We start from the raw sequence: 20906 nt of genomic DNA on the forward strand, positions 1-20906 counted from the left end.
TGTAGAAATATCTTGTAGGTTGACAAAGTAAGTGTTTAATTTTATGTATATAAAGCAAATTATTTCAGATTGACAAGAGTTAAAACTGTTCTGATACCCATGCCATCTTTTAAAATACTAGAACACTTGTAGTAGGAAGCCTAAAGCTCTTATTTCTAATTGCCTACATCTACATAAAACCAAGAATCCTTTGCTCTTACTTGCACACAGGTGTCTTGGTGGTACATACTCTGCTATTTCACAAAAAAAATATATGTAATTTCACAATAAAAAAATTGTAAAATAATCTAGAAGGATGCCACAAATACATCAGTCTTCTACTTCAGACCAACAGCTTAGATATTAGACTTAGAGACTATCAAATTTGATATACTCATATACTATTTAGCTTGAGTCTGAAGGCACAACCCCCTATTTAATTTACTCTCTTCATTGCATTCTTGGAAGCTCTTGTTCTTTCAGACCCATTCTAGGATTTGGATGCACTGGAAATTATATTGATTTATATATATATTATATTGATTAATGTGAGTTTGCCTATGTATTATTATTGCAACCTTCTGCAGTAGCACAGAACAAAGTCAAGGGACTCTCCAAGTTCACTGTCAACAGAACTTACTGGGGAAAAATATGTTTTTTTCAGTAAATGCAACAAAAAATATTCCAAGCTTGTGCTACACTTGCCATGTTTTATAAAATGTGTCTTGAGAATAGTGTGGAATTAACTGGGAAAAAAATTAGCAGACGTACATATGTTTACAAAGCAAGAAATGATAAAACTAATTACACACTTCAGTCTTTCTTTCAAATACCAACATTTGCATTAACACAGAGATTGGTGTCCATTTGAAGATATAGCACATACATTATTATAGAGAGATTTAAAACTTTTGCCCAGGGAAATCTAACCTTTGTTTTCTCGTCTACAACTCTGAGTCCATCTGCCGAAACCCACAGGACTGCTTTGACGGCCTTCTTCCCAGACTTTCAAGAAAAAAAAAAAAGAGAAAGAAAAAAACAAAAAGTTTTATGCCAACAGCAGACTGCCACCTGCTTCCCCTCTCCAAGAACCATAACATTAAGTGTAGATGAAGTCCACGGTCAGTAGGGTGCCCAAAGCTCAATCCAAGTTGCAAAACATTCAGAGAACCAAGCCAAAGCCAGTATTTCAGAAACAGCACATCGTGGGGATGGGGAGAGGGCACAGGACAGGTGAGGCAAAAATAAGGTGTACATCCATTGACAGTAAAGAATTCAAGACTGACCAAGTGGGTGAAAAATTCCACTAGAGTCAGAAGACACTAATTCATAAGGAGTTACACCACAGGTAGCTTCTTTAGCACAAGTTTAAACATAGGAAAATTCTTACCTGATATTTCCACCAGCCCTACCCTCTGCCCCAATAGTCACATGGCAGAATCATGGCATCACCTCAAACCAGTGTTAAAAGCACTCTAAAATCATCAGGTACTATGTAACTCATCAAGCTCATAAGTCTAACGCTAAGATCAATAATCCAAACATGTTTCACTAATTTTTTAATAGCTAAATGTCAAATCTTGGAAGAGAGGTAGAAAAATACGATTTCTTAACCATTTGCTGTGTATCTTGAAAAAGCAATGGTGTGTGGCAGTCTGATACAGCAGAGGAGAGGTCTGGCTTTTATCCAAGACCCAACTGTGGGAACTTTCAGCTGTTGCAAGCTGAGGGTAAGTAAAAGTGGGAAACACAGGAAGGCTTCAGGAGCCATTTAAATTACAGATTCTTTCTAGACTGTTTACTTTTCAAGGGAAAGTTACAGAAAACAGTATAAATACCATATTCTTCTGAAACGAATTAATTCAAAACAAAATAGGTCAACATAATTCTACTGGTTGTTACTGAGAACTACTACTAGAAAAATAGTTGTTTTTTTTTTTTTAGCGTGTTACTTTAATTCACAAGCCCCATACTTTAACCAGTTAATAAAATATTCTCCCCATAATGTTTTTTGAAGCACTGGGCTTACATAGTTTGTGGCTGCTACTGACACCCACCAGAGACCACTCTAAGGAGTGAAGAAAGCAACAACAACAACAAAAAAAGATGAAGGGGTATCAGCTAGTGGCTTCAAGCAAGAATTGCAACTTTTTTATAATTTTTTTAATAGTGTATTGCAAATGTATATAATTTACATTTTTTCAACAAGTAACAGAACAAGGACACATTCTGACATAAGCTACTGCATGTTCCAAGTCTGCAACACCAATTTTAACACTGTAAGGATGAATTATCTTGGAATGAAAAGTCTCCAATTATATCACATTGGTTTCATTCTCAGAGAAAGCAGCAAGTGTGAAGAAAAAGGGCCTGGCAGAACTTTCGTTTTCTGGGGAGGAACTATCTGTCCCCATTTTGGAAGCAGCAATGACACCCCGGGCTTTTTTGAAAAGCTTGATGAGAACAGAGCATGGCACTGACTTGCACAGAAGAGCATTTAAAGAGAAAACAAAGAAAATAAGCACAGCATGAAAGCAAACTACAGAGATGTACTTGCAGAAGCCAGTTTCTAAATGACCATACAGTGTGGGTAACCCAGAAAAGGTTTCATTCAGAATCTGGAATGCCTAATGGAAACATTATAATTCCTAATGGAAGATGTACTTAAATTTACCATCATTTGTGTTAAAAATATTGCAGCATTTAAAAGTCACTTCTAATTCTGGTCTCAAAAGGCAGTAAGTATCAATACCCACAAAATACGGTCTGTATTTTCAGTGCTCAGATAGCTCCCATAGCCTAAAAGTCCCTATTATTTCCCAACAAATGGTTTGTAGAGGTCTGTCTCCTTGAACTGTTTTAAAAAGAGCATCAGTTTCTTATAGCTATTAATAGTCTTAAAGATCTTTATTTCAAGTAAATACAAACAATCAAGAGAAGATAATGCCTGTAGGTAACTGGTTTAGATTACCATCATTAGAACAAGAGCTACACATCTTTCACCAGTAAACAATAAAAATCTTGTTCCTACAGAAACTGTGAACAGTTCTTAAAGTTTGTATTAAAGTCAAGTTTAACTGAGCTGGGTACTTCATAAAACAGTAATGATCTTCAGCAGTGCTACTCCTCACCTGCTATTTTACCAAGTGAGGATTTAGAAATAGCTAATACTTGGAACTTCATGTTTCTCAGAATAAAATGAAAAGACTAAAGGGCTTTCTAAGTCCCCTCTTCGCACTGGAAACATAAGTTTCCACATGCAAGATAACCTAACTTGGGTTTGCTACATTAAGGGAAAAAGAAAACGTACTTTCATCTCCCAATTCCTTCTTCTAGATTTATGGATGGTGGATGCAGTGCTAAGTGTTAAGAGCTCACAGTGTACACCCCAAACCCACTGCTACTACAGTTGGGCAAAGAATGATTTTCCCGTTTACTGAATTCGCAGCTTATCTGTGCCTGCCAGTGATGTTTAAAGGAACATACTTCTCCAAATCAGTTTATACTGGATATACAAATCAAAGTACTACTCCATTATGGGCAGGATACCGCCCAGTAAATCATGATTACAAAGTAGATAAGAGCATTTGCACTTCTGGCACATACTGGACAAAGATCAGACCAGATACAAGATACTGCATGGAAAGCAAACTCCACTGCAGAACTGTAGCTTGTGTAATAAACACTGAAATGTATAGGCACCTCCAAACACAAATATTTAAAGCAAATAGCCAATATCCACTGGAATGGTATGGTCCTAAACGTTGCTACCTCATCTAGAGATCCAGAGCAGTAGCTTGTCTTCATATGAATTCCAGAGTTTTTGAATGACAACACTGCCTGAGGAGAGTCATGCGTGGAACCGATTCCTGGAAACCTGATTTGTCAGTGCTGAGTCAGCACCAATAGAAACATCGCTGCTCAGCACTTCTGGGGAAGTCACTAACCTGCTGCAATACAAGATTCATTATCTGGACTAATTTCAGAGTCCTCAGACATCTCCAGGAGGGAGGGCAGGCACTCGTTCTTCCAGGTCCAAAGACAAAGCAAGACCATGGTGGGCTGGGCACAAAGGAAACCTCACTGACAAGCTCGCAATGCCCTAGAGATGGGCATCCACCAAACAAAGAGTGGCTACTCTATTGTAAGGTGGAAAATAAAGTTTTAAGGACACCAGAGCACAATTGAAGTTGCTCAATAATGCATTTTTTAAACATATCTAAACAGCTCTAAGATGTATGTGGAGTCTGAGGTATATATAAAGAATTTTTTTTTCATTTCAGACTCCATATAAAACACTGTGTGATGAGAAATACACACACTCAGTGGAAGCAAAACATAAGGAAGATCATCAAATCTGTACTTCTACACTTTTCAACAGAAAAGCTTTAGTTTAAAAAGATGAAGAGCTGCCTAAAAAGGCATCTTATTTGATAACTGCAGAAGCCTAACCCAGAGCTATTAATAGACATCTCATTTTTATTTAAAGCTGAAAAAAAAGCATTTTCAATACTAAACAATTGAACATTTCCAGACACAAATCTATCAGATTTACCTTTTATGAGGAGAAAAATATGGACAGGGAAAGCAGCAAACATGTCTAGACTGACTTTCTGAGGGCTGCTAGCATCTTTTAAGCAGCTCTGCAGTTTGGAATATTATATTAATCCCAATGCAAGGCATCTGGGGAGAAATTATAGATGAGACAGCCAAAAGATATTAGAGTTATTAGTATTTCTCAATTATTAATAAGAGAACAGCTGTCCCTTTCTTTGCAGATTTCCCTAAATGCAGGCTACTGTTGTAGGTCAAAGCTATAAAATAGGCACTGCCATACTGGTGCTGTGGGGATATCTAAACACTGTGGATTTAAGTGATTTCAGTGCTAATTAATGAAATTCACAGGTTGAAGTAGAAGTAGGTCCTTCTTTGTCAAAATATAATATAAGACAAAGCAAATCTACAATGATGTAGTAAAGTATCAGACTTCATTAAGAAAGCAACTAAGATGTAATAGGGAAGATGGCATATTTAAAAATTTAAAAAGTCAAAGAAAGATTTTTATGTAAGTGCTATGCCAATATCTGTCCTTTTACATCTTTGCTCTCTCATGTATCCTAACATAAGTTAATAACAACAAGCAGAGAGAAAACTAACATATCTGATCAGGTTGAGGTAGGGGTTTTTCTGTTTGTTTTCAATTTAGCATTTTGGGTTCGAAAGCAAACAGCATGTTTTGACTCCACTCTTTGTAGATTCCAGCTCTTAAATTTCCTTTGTGCACATGAATGATCTCATTAATCTGACAGATCTGCCATCTACTGTATTTTAGCCCCTCACCATCACTGCACTTTAGACATGTGCTTTCCTAGATCATAGGAAGAAAACTGAATTGGGGAAACAGCTGTCCCTGTGTGACACGCATCACTAACCGAGTGAACAGTGAAAAAGAAGCAGCTGAAAAAACCTTACTTACTCCCCAGGTAAAGCCAAAACAAATCCGAGACCACAGAATAATCTTCAAAAGGCTCCAGTATGTATGGATGTTACAAACCTGTTAGTTTCTATTTAAGCAAAGTTTCATTTTATAACAAGATACTTCAGAAGTTGTATTTTAGATTAACTCCATATGAAAGCTAAATTAAAACGCTTTACAAAATTTTAAACACAGAGGGAGGAAAGAGATGAGAAGGAAAAGAGAGAGCGGTCTTTCTGCCTTGTGGAAATGTAGACAGCAGGAATAAACCACCCAGACAACAGTAAAGCACCTTCTTAATAAGGACAAAGAGTTGCTTCTCTTCTTGTCTAAGAAACTGTCCTCGTGAAAACAAGAGCAATGACAGAAACTGTAAACTGAGTTGAAATTAGGAAACCATAGTAGGTAAATGCCTGGTCTCATCTCCATATACCTTTGAACTAGGACTGTCCTCAAAAAAGGAAGGTTTAAAGAGATGGCACACTGCTTTCTCCCAGTGCTAACATTTGGGGACCAACTCATGGTGTCAGGAAGCTGAGCACTTACAAGGCACAGACCTCAACTGTTCTGTAGGTATTTGCCCAGGTGATGTAGGTTGGCATAAGTTTAAGGGTTTAAAAGGAAAATTTTAATTTTTTTTCAGGAAGACCAAATCACTTCAGAACATTGGATCTCCAATACAGTTCATAGAGATTTAAGTTTCTGTTTCAGGTTACTTTTTAAACCATATTCTTACTTTGAACCCAAGTCTGTTTTAGAAGTAAATATTCTGAAATGGATATGGGAACTCTCAACAGTGCTATACCAGGGATGTAACTCCTTATAGTGCAAGCACAAACAAGGCATTAAACTTACTTTTCCAAAGAAGCCTTTGAAGAACTTCCTTTCCTGGAGGAACAGGGGGGACAAGTCGAGCGCTATTACTGTAGGTAGCTAAAATGTCCCAGGGTTTTCAAACCAACAAGCACACACAAGAATAGGGTTTGGAGGGAAAGGAAGGGGGTTTTAGAGTTATCCATGAGAAGGTGCGACAGGCAAATGTGAAAATAATCCCATGAAAATGCAGATCAAAGGGCACACACACAATTCTAACAAGCTACTGCCCTGAAATTGGTGGAAAGAAGAAAACCTCAGCCCCAATTTCATGCAAAGTGGTTACTTTATTTTCACTCTCCCTTGTTTAGTCCCTTTTAGTTAGGTTATAAACCAAACTTGGCAGCAGACACAGTGGTTAAAAAATTAAAATACTGTATGAGTTCTTGTGAAATGCAGAGTTCTAACTCCAGAACTGCAGTCAAGTTTGCTCTGTATTGATCGCTCTTTCCCACGCAAATGCTCTGTAAGCTGGAGAAGCACGTATGGCTGTTATAAAGCAGGGGTAAATACTGCTTTATTTTATTCCTTTTATTTGTTGCTCTGGTTTACACGCTACTCTTATGCTTCACATCTTATGCAGTCTTCATCGAAGAATGAAGAATTTCATGTTACCTCGTGGTAAAACTAAAAGACAAATGAGAGCCCTTCCTCTTTCTCTAAAGCCTTCCAAGACTTTACGTAATATTTACACAAATACTAGTTATTCATTCTACAACTCTGAATGGATAGGCTGGACAGTCTTTCAAGTCAGCTCAGACAGGGGAAAGACAGACAAGTGCAAAGATATCAAGGGCTGAATTACGACTGCCTAATTTTCTTCAGCCTGGAAGCGATTATACTGCTTGCTATGTTTGCATTAAGAAAAGGCAGCAAGCAATTTTAAGCAAATTTGCATGCAGTTTAGTTTACCAGCTTTACTTTGTTATCACATTGTGGAAATTAAACTAGAAGATCTGAACCGATTGGCTGAGAGAACACTTCCCCAGGCCTGGTGCTCTGTGAGCACAGCCACATGCTGCTCCACGTTTGAGGGAAGCTGACATGAAGCATAGAGCTGTTCCTGCTGTCTTTTCAAATTGTTTCACTTCTAAGAAAGCTTTTGTATAATAGTAATGAAGAGGAGGTGGAGAATCGCAGATGAGACAGGGAGCATCTCTGTGACAGCTCCTGACCCCACATTTACACTGTGCAATTCCAACCTGTTGATCACCGATAATATTATATTAAAAATATTACCACAAATATCCTGAGGCAGTGTCTCCAGAATTGATTGATAAACAAGGTTATATTTAAAACAAAGTTATGGTTCTGACGCAAGTCAACAAAAGCCAGGAAACACAAAGTTAAGAAGGGAGTGTCAATCTCGACTTTGCATTTCCTGGCCTCTGCTGCTGTGTGCCTCTCTGCCCCATGTCCTTCTATGATATGTTTTACCAAGTGTCTGCAACATTCATGTCAACTCATACAGAACATCTTCAAGTTCAGTCAGCTGAAAAGCTTAAGAATTTTTGGAGGCAGGAACGGTTCTGTATTTGGACAGGATGTGCTGAACACTAGGAGGGGAACTAATGGATTAATCACAATGTAGTGTACATAATGAGAAGGGGTTGGATGCTGCTGCCAAGTTGAGCAATGATTATTGCATTACACTAAAGAACAGCTTTTTAAAGACAGCAAAAGCTAAAGAGATTCACCAGAAGCTACCTCATTTTTAGGTGATGGTTAATTTTACTCTCAGCAAAATGCTTGTTAAACAAGATTTTTTTTTTTAAATAAACTAGACAAGGTTAATGGAAAAGGCATCATGCAAAATGGGTTTTAAACAACACTAAGTTAATGTAGTTTAGAGATAACTAATGCATATTTTAAAGTATTAAATTATGCCTCTTTACCTGCTAAAACAAGAACATATATTAAAACAAATGCATCATTTAAAACAAAAAGTGGCAAGTTAGAAACCATACTACAAGCTAAAGCTAATTTAAAATAAAAATATGACATGAGAGAGTATACTTTTGTCTTTACATGATGTTACCACACCTGAGTCAAATACACTTACAAGGCCCTTAAAGTTACTATCCAGTTGGCACTAAATATTTTAAATTCAGTTAAATGGTTATGAAGAAACCATTTAGAGCTTAGTGTCCAACTACAAGGATCTTACCAGATAGGAAATATATACAGAGTTAGCAATATATCCCTACTAAGGGAAAAATGTAAGCTACATTGGTAATACCCTTTGAAGGGAAAAAATGCAAGCTCCATTGATAATATAAACTCGTGTTAATAACACACTAATAGCTGAATATATGGATTTCTGATCTATTCATGAGACTGTAGTGCCACTTCATCTGACAGAAAATTACGTATTTTTGGTGTGCAGTTCCAGAGCTACAAAACTATAACAACAGAATACAGCATGGATGAGGGATTCTCGAGCTTAAAGTGGCTTCTTTTACTCAGTTGTCAATTAAACAACGTCTGAATAAGATGTTCACCCATTAACTGGTTTCAGGTTCTGCAAGACGCAATACTCAAAAATAATTATGCCACATAAAAGGAACAGGTAATAAAAAAATCCCTGAAAGGTTATTACACACAATAAAGAGACAGAGAGATTTGTTTGCATCTTTTCTTTCAAAAAGCAAAGCAGTAATTAAACTGATTAACATTGTTCTATATTCTTGACAAATCCCGTTAATTTTTTTTAAAATCCAGGAGTCAGCCCTATAAAAGAACAGCCTTCAGTTCCCCAAATGAATTGCGAACTGTTGTAGAGCAAGAATTAAGAGGGAAAAATATATCTATTAAAATAAGTAAAGACAGACAGAATTTAATTATTAAAAGCTACAAAACACAAATATTTCAACAATTCTCATTTTTATTGACTGGATTTATAAAACCTACACCTTACCTGCAGAGAAAAAAAGAAAGACTGAAGTAGCTGAGATACATTTTGATGTAGTTTAAGCATACAAAAAGTGAAGTCCAATTTCCCTTAAGCTAGTCTTTCAGTATGAGAGCACTGCACCTTAACTTGTAATTCTTTCAAAATCAAGAGAAAGTCCACTAAAATAACTAAGTAGTGTGAAAGAAAGAGACTACCAGAAGAACAAACTGTTTTCTTACCACATTCCTCACATGCTGAAACATTACCCAGTGTTTGGCTTCTGCTAAATTAAGAGAGCATATTGTACAGAAAAGAGTTTTCAGCAATAGTGGTGTCCTAAAGAAATGCCTCTGGTTTAAAAACTACATGCTGGGGAGAGGGGCATGGCTTGAATTGCAGTGAGCAGCTCCAAATGAACCTTGGATCTGATGGAGTCTAGCAACTACAGCACATACAAAGTACTTTCAGTAACCTGAATCTTCCTCTTGGGGCCCAAAGTGAATTTCACCTCTACTTCTCAACTTCCAACACTGACAAAGGAGACAATGTAAATAGCAATTGTAAGAGATGTGCGCCTCTGTTCAGTTTATATACAGACACCAAAAACTTCAAACTGCAGAAAAAAACCAAAATTATCTGAAGAAAAAAGTTTAATTTAGGAGAATGGGTAGAATTCACACCATCGACAATGTGGACTAATGACATAGCACAGAATAGAGAAATTAAACTATTTATTTCCAGGGAATGCACTGTAAAAGTTAGATCTCTAAGTCTGACATTTGAATCAATAATTCATGTGATCAAGAACCATAATCCTGGAATTATCCAGATTCTAGAAGAAATTGGGTGCTATGCTTTTACTATGTCTCATTAATTGTAAGCTTAGCTACTCTTAACTGACTTGTGGACTTGTAAGATTTTTATAACTAGAAAACAGCTACTTCATGGCATAGCTCCCCAGGGAAGAGAATGAGAGAAGTTCCATAATGTAGATACTGCAGTGGTATTTGGTGTGCTAACAGAAAGTATTCTGAGAGAACAAAAACCAAAAAAGGACAAAAACGGATGCAATTCATTATGTGGTCAGTATTTGCACTTTTAGGTACATAAACTAAATCCAGAGAACAAAGAAATTAATTTATATTTGTGTGGCCCTTTTTAATAAAAATCAATCACCAATCACTGTAGACTGAATGGGAACAGATGGGATGCGTCTTTAACAGGTTGCTATACGTTAGCTGAGAGAGAAAAGAATGAAAAGACTTGATTTTAATCAGAGCACTAAACCAATTCAGAAACTTTACAGCACAACAGAAGGCAGAAAAGATAACCTATAATCTTCCACTGTGTTCTAGAAAGAAGGGAAGAACAGGTCTAGATGGAAGCTATTTGAACTCTCAGATTTGGCGACAAAAAAAAAAGGACGTCCAATAGCAGATATTTTAAGTCAGCAAAAGTGCAGTAGAAGTGTTTGATGGACTTCCAGTGATTTTGTTGAGCTGCAAGGATACAAGAGTTTCTTCCACTGAAGGCACACTGAAGAATATATAGCTAAAACACATAAGAGAAATGATGACAAGGACTGCAGTTCTCCATCTCCATTCAAAATTCAAATTTTTTATGTCCTTTCTCCTGTTCTTTTCAATGATGTTATAGTCTCAGTTCCTTGACAGACTGATCCCTGCCTTTCTAGAGTTTGCTATTTCTGCAGGATTTTGTTGTATTATTACTTCAGGAAAGAGATGACAAGACCTCTTCAAATGAGCCACAGAACTACAAAGAGCTTTGAACGAGTGCCATTTACAGGAGCAAACGTTCACAGAAGCCAAACTAAGAGCAGCCCACTTCATGACATATCAGAATTAGGCAGCCTTCAGGCCACTTTGAGCAGATGCAAGCCAGATTATTTCATGCATGACTACAATGTTGCAGTGCATTACAAAAAAGCAGCCTAAAACAAGTAATATTTTGTATAATAATGGTGAATTAAGTCACTATTAAAGTGGCAGGCAACAGAGGGGAAAGAGAGAGAGGGGGAGAAGAAAAGAGAGAGAGGGAGAAAGCTGTTAAAAAACAATGGTTCAAGTCCCATGTGGGTACCAACTTAGCCTGAAAGGTCACAGAGAATTTACACATTTGTTTTGCAAATAGTTTCTGCAAGTAGAAAGAACAGTTGTAACTCTCCCTCTCATCATCAGATTAGCATGTCCCCCTAAGTGCAGCAGTGGTCCCAAACCAGCCAACTGTTCTCCTAACATGGGTCAAAAGTTCAGTCCTTAGCTGGGGCACTGCTGCCGAACTGACCTTTTCCAGTAACACTCACAGCCCCAAAACCAACTTTGTCATGAAAAAAATATACATACAGATTTCAGTCTCTTCACAGCATCTTCACAGATATGCATTCCTCTGGATTCATCCACTTCAACATGTCCCAAGTACTGCAGGAAAGAGAGTAGGGAGAGAAAAGCTTAATACTAGCTCCTTAAACTCCCAGGGTTTTGATGAATCCAAGCTCTGAATTCATCTCAGTACGGCTGAGATGACAGACGCTAACAGCACTTTGCCAGCCTTCTTTTGAGACCTGCATTTGAGGGTTTGACTCTGTATATAATGTGGTGCACCAGCATCAGCAGAAAAGCATAATACAACTAGGAATTTTGAGGCAAAGACAGACTTCCCTTACTCAGGGGAAAATATGAAATTGAAAAGTATTGAAAACTATATTTTCCTGCTTATTCAGAATGAGTTTCAGTTTTTTCTTTTACCAGCATAGCATGAAAATCTTACATCAACATAAGGATGATGGTGAATAACTTAGTTTTGAATAATGATAAATATATTTACTATCAAAAACTGAATTACACTACATGGTAAGATGAATAAATATATTTGAATGTTCATGTCCAAATACAAGAAATTTCAGTGTTGCAAACAGAAAAAAAAAATCTTTCTTTGCTCCCTTCCCCTCTATCCTACCTTTTTTTAAATTGTAAACCAAAATTGTTTATCTTCATTACACCAACAGGTTGTTAAGTGGACACAGAGACATTAATCATTCTTACAAAAAGGTTGGGGTTTGATTTTTTTAAAAATTTTTTTTATTTGTTTTTTAAATATGCAGATTTCAAAAATGCATATTCATCTTACCAAGCACTATGTAAAAAACAAACAAACAAACAAACAAACAAACAAAACCCCCCAGCAAAACAACACTGAATAGAAACTTTAAGTTTCAAAGCTTTCAAGTTTACAACCCAGAACAATATTAGCCTATAGAGAAAGCAATTGCAGGAAATGCATCAGAGTGTAGTGTCTGGGATAGTTTAATTCTACATTCTGTAACTTTCTGTAACTTTTAGCTCTAACTTTTCCAATTTTCTTACCTTTTCCAATCATAGTTCTTTTTGATAGGGGAAGGAAATGTTCTCTCAGAAAAATTCATATCCTTATTCAAAGCACTTAACTCTTGAAGAAAACTATGGAAACTATTAAAAGCTTTCTGAAGTTTTGTAATAAGAGCTATAGGTCAGAGAAAACTTTCCCTGATTTATGTGAATTGTATGCAATTCAGCATACATAATGCAGTGTCACATAATGCAGTAGTGACCTAGGTTTAATAATCTATTGACACATCCCACTCAATAACAGAATATTCTATCATGAGTTACCTGAAATCTCCTAGATTTTGTTTCATTAATTAGGATACCATACTTAGCTAGATGGACAAAAATATTTCACTTGTTAGCACCATACTGAAGCAGTCTTACATTAACATAATAGATTCAACTAAATGGACAAAATCAAGACTGTTTTAAAGATTTAACAGAAATTGGAAAGCTGAGGTCTTTTCATGCAAGGTAAGGTTCTCCAGAAGGAGACTCTGTATATCATTAAACTGCTGAAAGGTTTAAATATCTTAAGTGACAGAGGGCTTTAACATTAAATCTCACTATGTAGCCTTTTCTTCAGAGTTAAATGTGGATGGAACAATTCTATGAGAATTTCATTTAAACCAGCCCTCACAGCTGGAGAACAGCTTGAAAAATAAATTGCATAGACACTAGAAGGTAAATAAAAGAGATCTGACACTTCAGAGCTTTTCAAAAATAAGCTCTGTGAGGCTGAAGCCTTATAATTGAATGCTGGAGCTGCCAAAGCAGCAACTGTACTCCCTCAGCTGAGCTTGTGGAACACTTGCACAATATCTTGATTTCTCCAAAATACAAACTAGAACATTTTAATCCTAAGAATACGCAAATAGTAACAGCTAAAGATGTAATTACTATGTGTCTGGAAGTATGTATGTATATTAACAACTATCATAGATGGATATTCAGTTGTGCCATGACTCCTCTGGAAATTCCAGAGTCCAGAAATGCAGAAATTCTGTCATTGTAGATACTTGTCATGAGAAAGTTTTGGGGTTAGTAACTTCTCTTGAAAAAGAGAGTGATATAGACAAAACAAGACTGAAGTTTATACTGGACAGAAAAAAAATACATGTAGGGAATGAGCCATCTAGTTTGCACAACCACTAAGAATCATTCAAATAGAAGACAATTTTCAGATTTCCTGAGCTATCTGCACATCTCATTTACTCCAGTGTAGACAAAATGTTTTTAACTGAAGATCCAAACCATTCAGTCCCCGTTCTTGGCAACCTGCCTTTTGGTTGGAAAAGGGAGAAACAGAGCAGAGTAAATATTGCCTCATATCACACTCCAAAACAGACAACCATTTTCCCCTGTGTTGCCAAACCTCTATTCAAGTCCCATGCTCCAACTTTCAGCAATCAGTCATGCCACTGGTGCTGGAGACAGCAAGTTTAGCTGCAGTTTTCAAACACTGCTTCCACTCCAGTGAATGCGGACATTATTACACATATCAAGTGCATCTACCCACACCAAAAGGCTACAATCCACAGACCTCATTGAGCATCAATCAATTCTGAATTATAAAAGAAATTACACTGTCACACAATACTTCTTTATTATATGGAGGACAAAAGCTGCTTTGTTTGCATTTACACATTACACTTTCAGACCTTCATCAAAAAAACCTTCTTTTTACCATTGCACTATTTTTGCAGAAACCAGAAGCTCATCGTTATCAGTGGCCTTGCATATTTTACAGGCAATTTCGAATTTTTTTCCTGCTTTGTTTTTTTCCTTTTTCTAGGATGGGTGGTGGTACATTAAGTCCTTATACATGCCAATTTACTTTTAAGTTTCTTTCTTGTAAAAATAAATTTCAGCTGTATAATCAGAATGCTGTGGGCCTCTTCTTCTTTTAGCCAAGTGTCCCTTAAGCAGCAGGCCTCCTTCAAAATCTTCAAGCTTATTTCTAAAAAACTTTTTCCCCTGCCAGGTTGAGAGCAGATACACGTGGCTACTGTATTTAACCAATGCTACAATATTTATCTGACTTTTAATGGGACATAATCAAAAAACTAAATATTTCCTTAAGAAAATTGGCAAAAAACTGCTTCAAAGACTGAGACCTTTTCTGGTATGCTTACATATACACAGAAGTATCGAATTGTAATTATACCACAACCCAGCTTTAAATTTGAAATATTGGCTCAACTTATTAGTGCAACAGCATTTTAAAAGTGACATTTCAAAATTTAATAAAGGAAATACAGCTACTAGTTAAGAGTCTGAAATTAAACTTAAATACCAGAATTCAGGACTTAGGAAAAATAAACCATTGTTAAATTCTGTTGTTCCACTACAGTTAAGAGATTACCTGGAAACCACTTTAAAAAGCAGATACACAAATCCCACACTGGTATAAACAACCTTTCAGGATCTCTTAAAGGAACTTCCCTTTCAAACTAAAGGAGAAGAAACATACTGCTGAAGTGCCTGGGCTCGCCCTATATAAGTGAATCTGCAAATCTGTGACAGCACATTACCACAAACACACTCAAGGGCTGGAACACACAACAACTGCGTACACAAAAATCAGTGTGAACTGCCTAAGCCATACTGTGGTGGATGATGACTTTGAGAACAGTAAGGAAGAGGGTACCCCGGATATGTCTGCAAAGAGCATTTCTTGTCACAGGGATTGCTGCAGCTAGTGTTCCTGGAGAAAGCGAGTACTTTTCCATCAGGAAAGTGCACATAGCAGGAATGCAGTATTAATATTGAATGCACTCATACTTAATTTCCATAGCAACCAATGAATGATAGTCATGACATCAGCAATTCTCGGACATAAGATGTTCTGTAAGAGATTTAATCGTTATATCAGAAATTAACCACCAATGCTTTTACAGAAAGCTAAAATCCTTGTGGACAGAATCCACATACAAAGTAACACAACATAAAAGCTCTAATCCAAATAAAATACTTTCAGGAGCTGCTGGAGAAGCTCTTAATGCAAACATTACTAAATAGAAGTACTGCTTATATTAACATTTTCAGAAAACAAAAAGGATGACGGTACAGCAAATTAAACAAAAAATCAAAAATCTTCCCCTCTTCACCTCTGATTTTTATGTTCTCTTTCACTGATGGTGGTTTTTGGTATCTCAGGTTAAACAGAAAGCAATCAACAGAAGAACAAGTCACATAGCAAAACATCCTTACAACTTGAAAAGTGCTTGAGAAACTTTATTCTTTTTCAACATTTTAAACTTTTTCCAACTTCATCCAAAAATGAACAACTCAAATTACCATATTAAGTGTTTGTGGTGAAGCTGTCAGTCCTACTGTCTTCCCCCAAATATATGCTATTGAAATAGCTCCTATCAAGGGGTGATATATCAGGTCAGAAACATTGTTGATGAGAAACAAAACAGATCTACCATCTGTGTCCTAGTGCCCTCATTTTCTTTGTTTATTTTCATTTCTTTCACAAATACTGATTGACTCAGTTTTCAAAATTTCAAAGTTCAACAATAATAGCCGGCAAAAAGATCCTTCACCAGAGCTCCTTTTACCTACACAACTCACTCATGCCACTTTTGTTTCAAGTCTGGTAATATGCTGTCACAATCATTCTTTGAAACAGACTCAGCTACACAAATAATTGGGCGTTCCCTCTGTATCAGCAGATGTTCACATGCGCTGTTTACTTTGCAATAACAGATTAGGTTCTTCGGATTACACTTGAAACTAGATGGACACAGAAAATGAGCTTACTTGAAGTTTTGTCCAAGGTGTCCTGTGCTAGGAAACTAGCTGCCACAGAGAAGAGCACACCAGCATTCCTTGGTACTTTTCCTAGAGGCAGCAACATTCCTCTTTCTTCCTCTCTGTAAGTTCTGGGGTATTAGTTGCAACAGTAAGACTGACTACTTGACATCTGTGTAGATATGCTTCTGGGATTGGCATTGTTCAAGATTTAAAGACTGAGCTCCAAAGTTTCACAGTGAAATGCTGTCTTGCAAATAGACATAAGCTTATATCCAGAAACCCTGGATACGTCTTAAAGCTGAGCTACTTTTCTGCTCACTTCTATAAGATTTACATTCCAATGCTGAACACTTTATTTCCCTCCTCTCACACCCATGCTCCTGCCTTTTTTTAATTTATCAGTTTGAAACAGATGTTTGCTTAGACAAAGCTGTAGAAGCACAGATAACAGAAATTCTATGATTAAGCCTCAACAAGGTTTAATTTTGACTACTCAAAGCTATAGGTTAGTTAGGATGCTATGCACATCAAAATGTCTCATTAACCTGTTAAACATCCCAAAAAAGGAGCTGTAGTAGCCTAAGCCTGCTAAATGTCTATGAATAGAGTGGATCAAAAGAATCTAAAGCAGTATCCATACCAGCAGTTCTTTGTGTCTTTCACTTCAGATCCACCTAAGAGCCACACTGTGCATTTCACTTACTGATTCTCACGTGACATTTATCATTGTGAACAGAAACAACACTGTGAGGGAATAACAAACATTTCCAGTTAGGAATATTGAAGATGAGGTATCAAAGTTCAATATAGGATACACAAATGCTATATTCTTCATATTCTTACCAATCCCTAAAATGAGGCAGAGAAGGAACTCAGGAGGTTATGTAGGACAGCATTTGCCTCAGGGCAGGATCTACTTCCACATCTACATCAGAGAATTCAGCCTTGAAGTATTATGACATTTCTGTAACTGGAGATCAATTAGCTGCACCTTCTACTCTGTAGTTTATATGCCTCACTGTTAGAATGGAACATTATTTTGCCAAGCTGTTACTGCTAATTCCTATCCTAAATTTCCCTTGATGAGGTTTTCTCCTAGCCCCTTCCCAGTTTCATGCATGTACTGTCAGACTTCGGTTTTTCTTTGCTTGCTCTGATGTGCAATTCCTACTTTTCCAGGAATTCAACATTCTTAAATAAATTTAAAACTTTCTCTTAAAAAAAATAAAAGAAAAAATAGAAGAAAATCAAGTGTTGATAGCACCAAGTTTCATACACACACTGCACAGGTGTAGTCTGTACCTTTTCTTCAAGTCCTGCAAAAAATTCAGTTTCCATGTACGATACTGGAGATCCCCTGATTTTAAAAAACAGAATTAAAAGGTATAACCCAATGAGAACTTTGATTTCCAACACCTAAATTACATTTAAAATGAATATTTTTGCAAGGACATCCAAACCATTTTTATGGCTCTAAATGTTAACTGTCATCTTTAAAACAACTTGAAGTTTATGAAACTATTTCAGAATTTGACCTTGGTCAAAGACAGGAGGTTTTTAAAACCGAGCTAGAAGCTTCATTTAAAACTCCTTGTTTGCAAGGCTCTTCAAACAAAACTAAGGATTGGACACAAGAGTGAAACGTTTAAACATTAGGGATTGCGTTACATTCCTTTTAATTGTGACAAAAATGCACAGGAATATATTGTAGGCAAGTATCCCACCTTCCATTACAGTCACTATTCTTTTATAATTACCTGTCTTCAAGCCTTTTTCCTGTGATGTTATATGCTGCAGGATTTTAAAATGTACCATTGCTTGCTGAGGGTTAGCATTCAACAGAACGGTCACTGTTCATTGCTAACATCAGTTCGTGCCTTCAGAGGTAGGGATTTCTAGTGTTTAATGTGTAAGGCTGTGCAACATTTCAGAAATCAGCAGATTCGTCACATTAACTTCTTAAAAATACTTAACATAGTTCCCAAAGACTATTCAAGTATCTCAAGTTTTTACAGTCAAAAATATCACATGCCTAACTTACAGGCACTTCAGTATCAAAATGCTGGTAAATCCTTCCACAGCTACTATTATTTCAAAGTAGAAGTGCACTTAAGGCACAGAACAAAAGCCACAGCTACCTATGTTGGTACCAGTCTTTCTGACCTAGTGGAACAGAACGGCATGCAAGCTGTATTTATAAACTTATTAAAAGTAAGAGGTAATTTTAAATGTGAGATTTATAAATTTGACGTTAAGCAATGAAGTCCAATATGCAAATTCCAAAAGTAAAGAAGACAACTGGGAAGCTATGAGTGGTGTGAGAGCACAAAGCAAAAGTGAGAGAAATGGCCTATCTCCTATGGATAGTGGTTTCAGCAGGGCCACATAGGGCTTAATGACATAACACACTGCTGGGTCATCCCAGGGACCCCAGGGATGAGAACTGACACTCACAGGTCCCAGTGAGCATATTCCCAGGGCTCAGTGCCAGTTGGTCCCTTTTCTTCTGTCTCTGCTTGAAAACAGGGTAACACAGTGCCTTACAGACATCTCCCACCAAAGTAAGGCTTACACAGGAAACAGTGGAAGAGTATTTGCTCTGAAAAGCCAGTTCTTTTTTATGTGGAAATACAACTCTATCCATACAATTTTTATTTATCAACGCTAACACAGAAATCAAGATCCAGTGGAAAGGTTAACTTGAGTGATAGCAGGCACTCAGAAGAAAACCCTGGACTTCAGAGAATGAAATGTGGTTTGTAACTCTCCCACATGGGTTTTTTTCACTGATATACCTAGTCTTTCAGTTGGAATAAACAGAATAAAAAAACACAAGTAAACTTGCAGCCTATAGGCAACAGTAGCTTTAGATACCTTAAGGTCAAAGGAGACCGACCACCAAAAACATCACAGTGACAGTAATTAAGTTATTCAAAATGCACACAACTGTTGTGTCTTCTACAACCACAACAACCAGTTGTTAATATTCTGTTTAACATGTCGAGTTGGTTAGAACCACTAAGAATTTGCAAATGTTTGGTTTGTTTAGTTCTGTTAGGTAGAAGGAAATGACCTAATTTTTCTGATATAAATTTCACAGGCCAGTTACTCTAAAGTACATTTGTATGAATGAAAACCACTTACCCAGAGGGACACTCGAAAAGGCATTTCAGACAAAAGAAGCCCTAGTGTCAAATATTTTAGTCATTATAACATAGAACAGCTGCATGTTCTCAGTGAGGTAGTGTCTGGAGCAAGAAAGCAAGTTTGAAAATGTATATGTCAATGAACTTCAATTTTTTTGCAATTGTGATGTATACAATTGTGTAGAAATAAATTATAGCACTGATAAGCACAGCTGTAATGTCTGTTAGTATAATACACTTCTGAATAGTTTAAAATACAATGTCTTCATCTAAGGCCCCTACGTCTTGCATGTATCTGGCACAGTTTTTCTCTCAGAGGAAGGATTCGCTACTGAAACACAGTATTTACTTTTCAGTTTGTTAGGACAGTGGAAAAAAGAATTTCCCCCTGAAAATACTCTTCTGCACAGATTTCCAGCAGATGTACCAGTGCCCCATTTAATAACAGGGCAACTGTTGTACACCTATAAAAGCTGCAATGTATCATGCTTCCAACACCACCGAAGTTAGGAGAGCAACACTATTTAGGTTCCTAATGGAATAGCAAAAGTCTGCAAGTCGCACTTTTCTAAACACATCTTTTTCATACCTTTGCTGACAGACAGGTACCTGTCTCTGCTGATGCAGTGGAGTGCAAAAAACCCCATTCAGTCATCACTCCAGCATCTTTCAACGTGCATTCAAAGCAGTTTACACAGAAGAACATTACAGGAAAGTCAGTAGCCGTTGCACAGCCCTACTTTGAATGTGTCAGGTTACCACCACAAGTATGGTCAGAATTCCAATACAGAGAACAACTACCTGTAAATACCTCAACACACATGAAGATCACTGAGAAAATATGATCAGTAGCTGGTTACACGTAACGCAGCCTCACCAACTAGTGGAAAAACAGACTGTTAAACAGAGTAAAAAAAGAGTATCATTGTCTTAAAGTAACAGTACACACCCATGATTATCACCATCTCCAAATTTATGAGCACAGCACTGGAAAGAACCAACTATGCATCAAATCCACTGCCCCGAATTTTAAAGCATCAACATGATAGGTTTTACCAACACTTTCCACAGAGCATCTTCTCTACCAAAACAAAGGCAATCCATAGGTTTACCAGATTTGTTCAAAATTCAACAGCACACTTAAGGCCTTTAACAATAAGGATCAGTGTGGACATAGCACAGGAAGAGCTTCAAGAACCATGCCAACATAGAAAACCTTTCAATAACATTAAATGTGCTTGCAGTACAGCATCCTCAAAGCTAGTGGAGACCCTGTCCAACACTAATGGAGTGAAGCCTGGAGGCAGGATGAAATCCTATTTGCAACATGACTTTCAAAGTGCTTCCACGTGTTCTGTAATGTCTAGAAAAGGATAAATCTGCGCTAGCACTCT

General features: G+C 36.9%; 1 protein-coding gene across 21 annotated transcripts in view; it reads right to left on the reverse strand.

The window, feature by feature from the left end:
* The window catches only part of NUMB (NUMB, endocytic adaptor protein), a 90571-nt gene that overhangs the window by 10864 nt on the left and 58801 nt on the right, over window positions 1-20906 (reverse strand). For 13 of the 21 annotated variants that reach the window (XM_027642377.1, XM_027642375.1, XM_027642382.1 and 10 more), the window contains 3 exons: window positions 11585-11659; window positions 6311-6388; window positions 910-984 (listed from right to left, as the gene is read on the reverse strand). In XM_027642377.1, the coding sequence (XP_027498178.1) occupies window positions 910-984; window positions 6311-6388; window positions 11585-11659 (228 nt within the window). Of the gene's footprint in view, window positions 1-909; window positions 985-6310; window positions 6389-9245; window positions 11216-11584; window positions 11660-20906 lie in introns of all 21 variants that reach the window. The other 8 variants (XM_027642395.1, XM_027642388.1, XM_027642394.1 and 5 more) reach the window with 3 other exon arrangements.

This window comes from Corapipo altera, unplaced genomic scaffold (genome assembly GCF_003945725.1).
Source record: "Corapipo altera isolate COAL_440 unplaced genomic scaffold, ASM394572v1 23b, whole genome shotgun sequence".
In the NCBI taxonomy this organism is placed as follows: Eukaryota; Metazoa; Chordata; class Aves; order Passeriformes; family Pipridae; genus Corapipo; species Corapipo altera.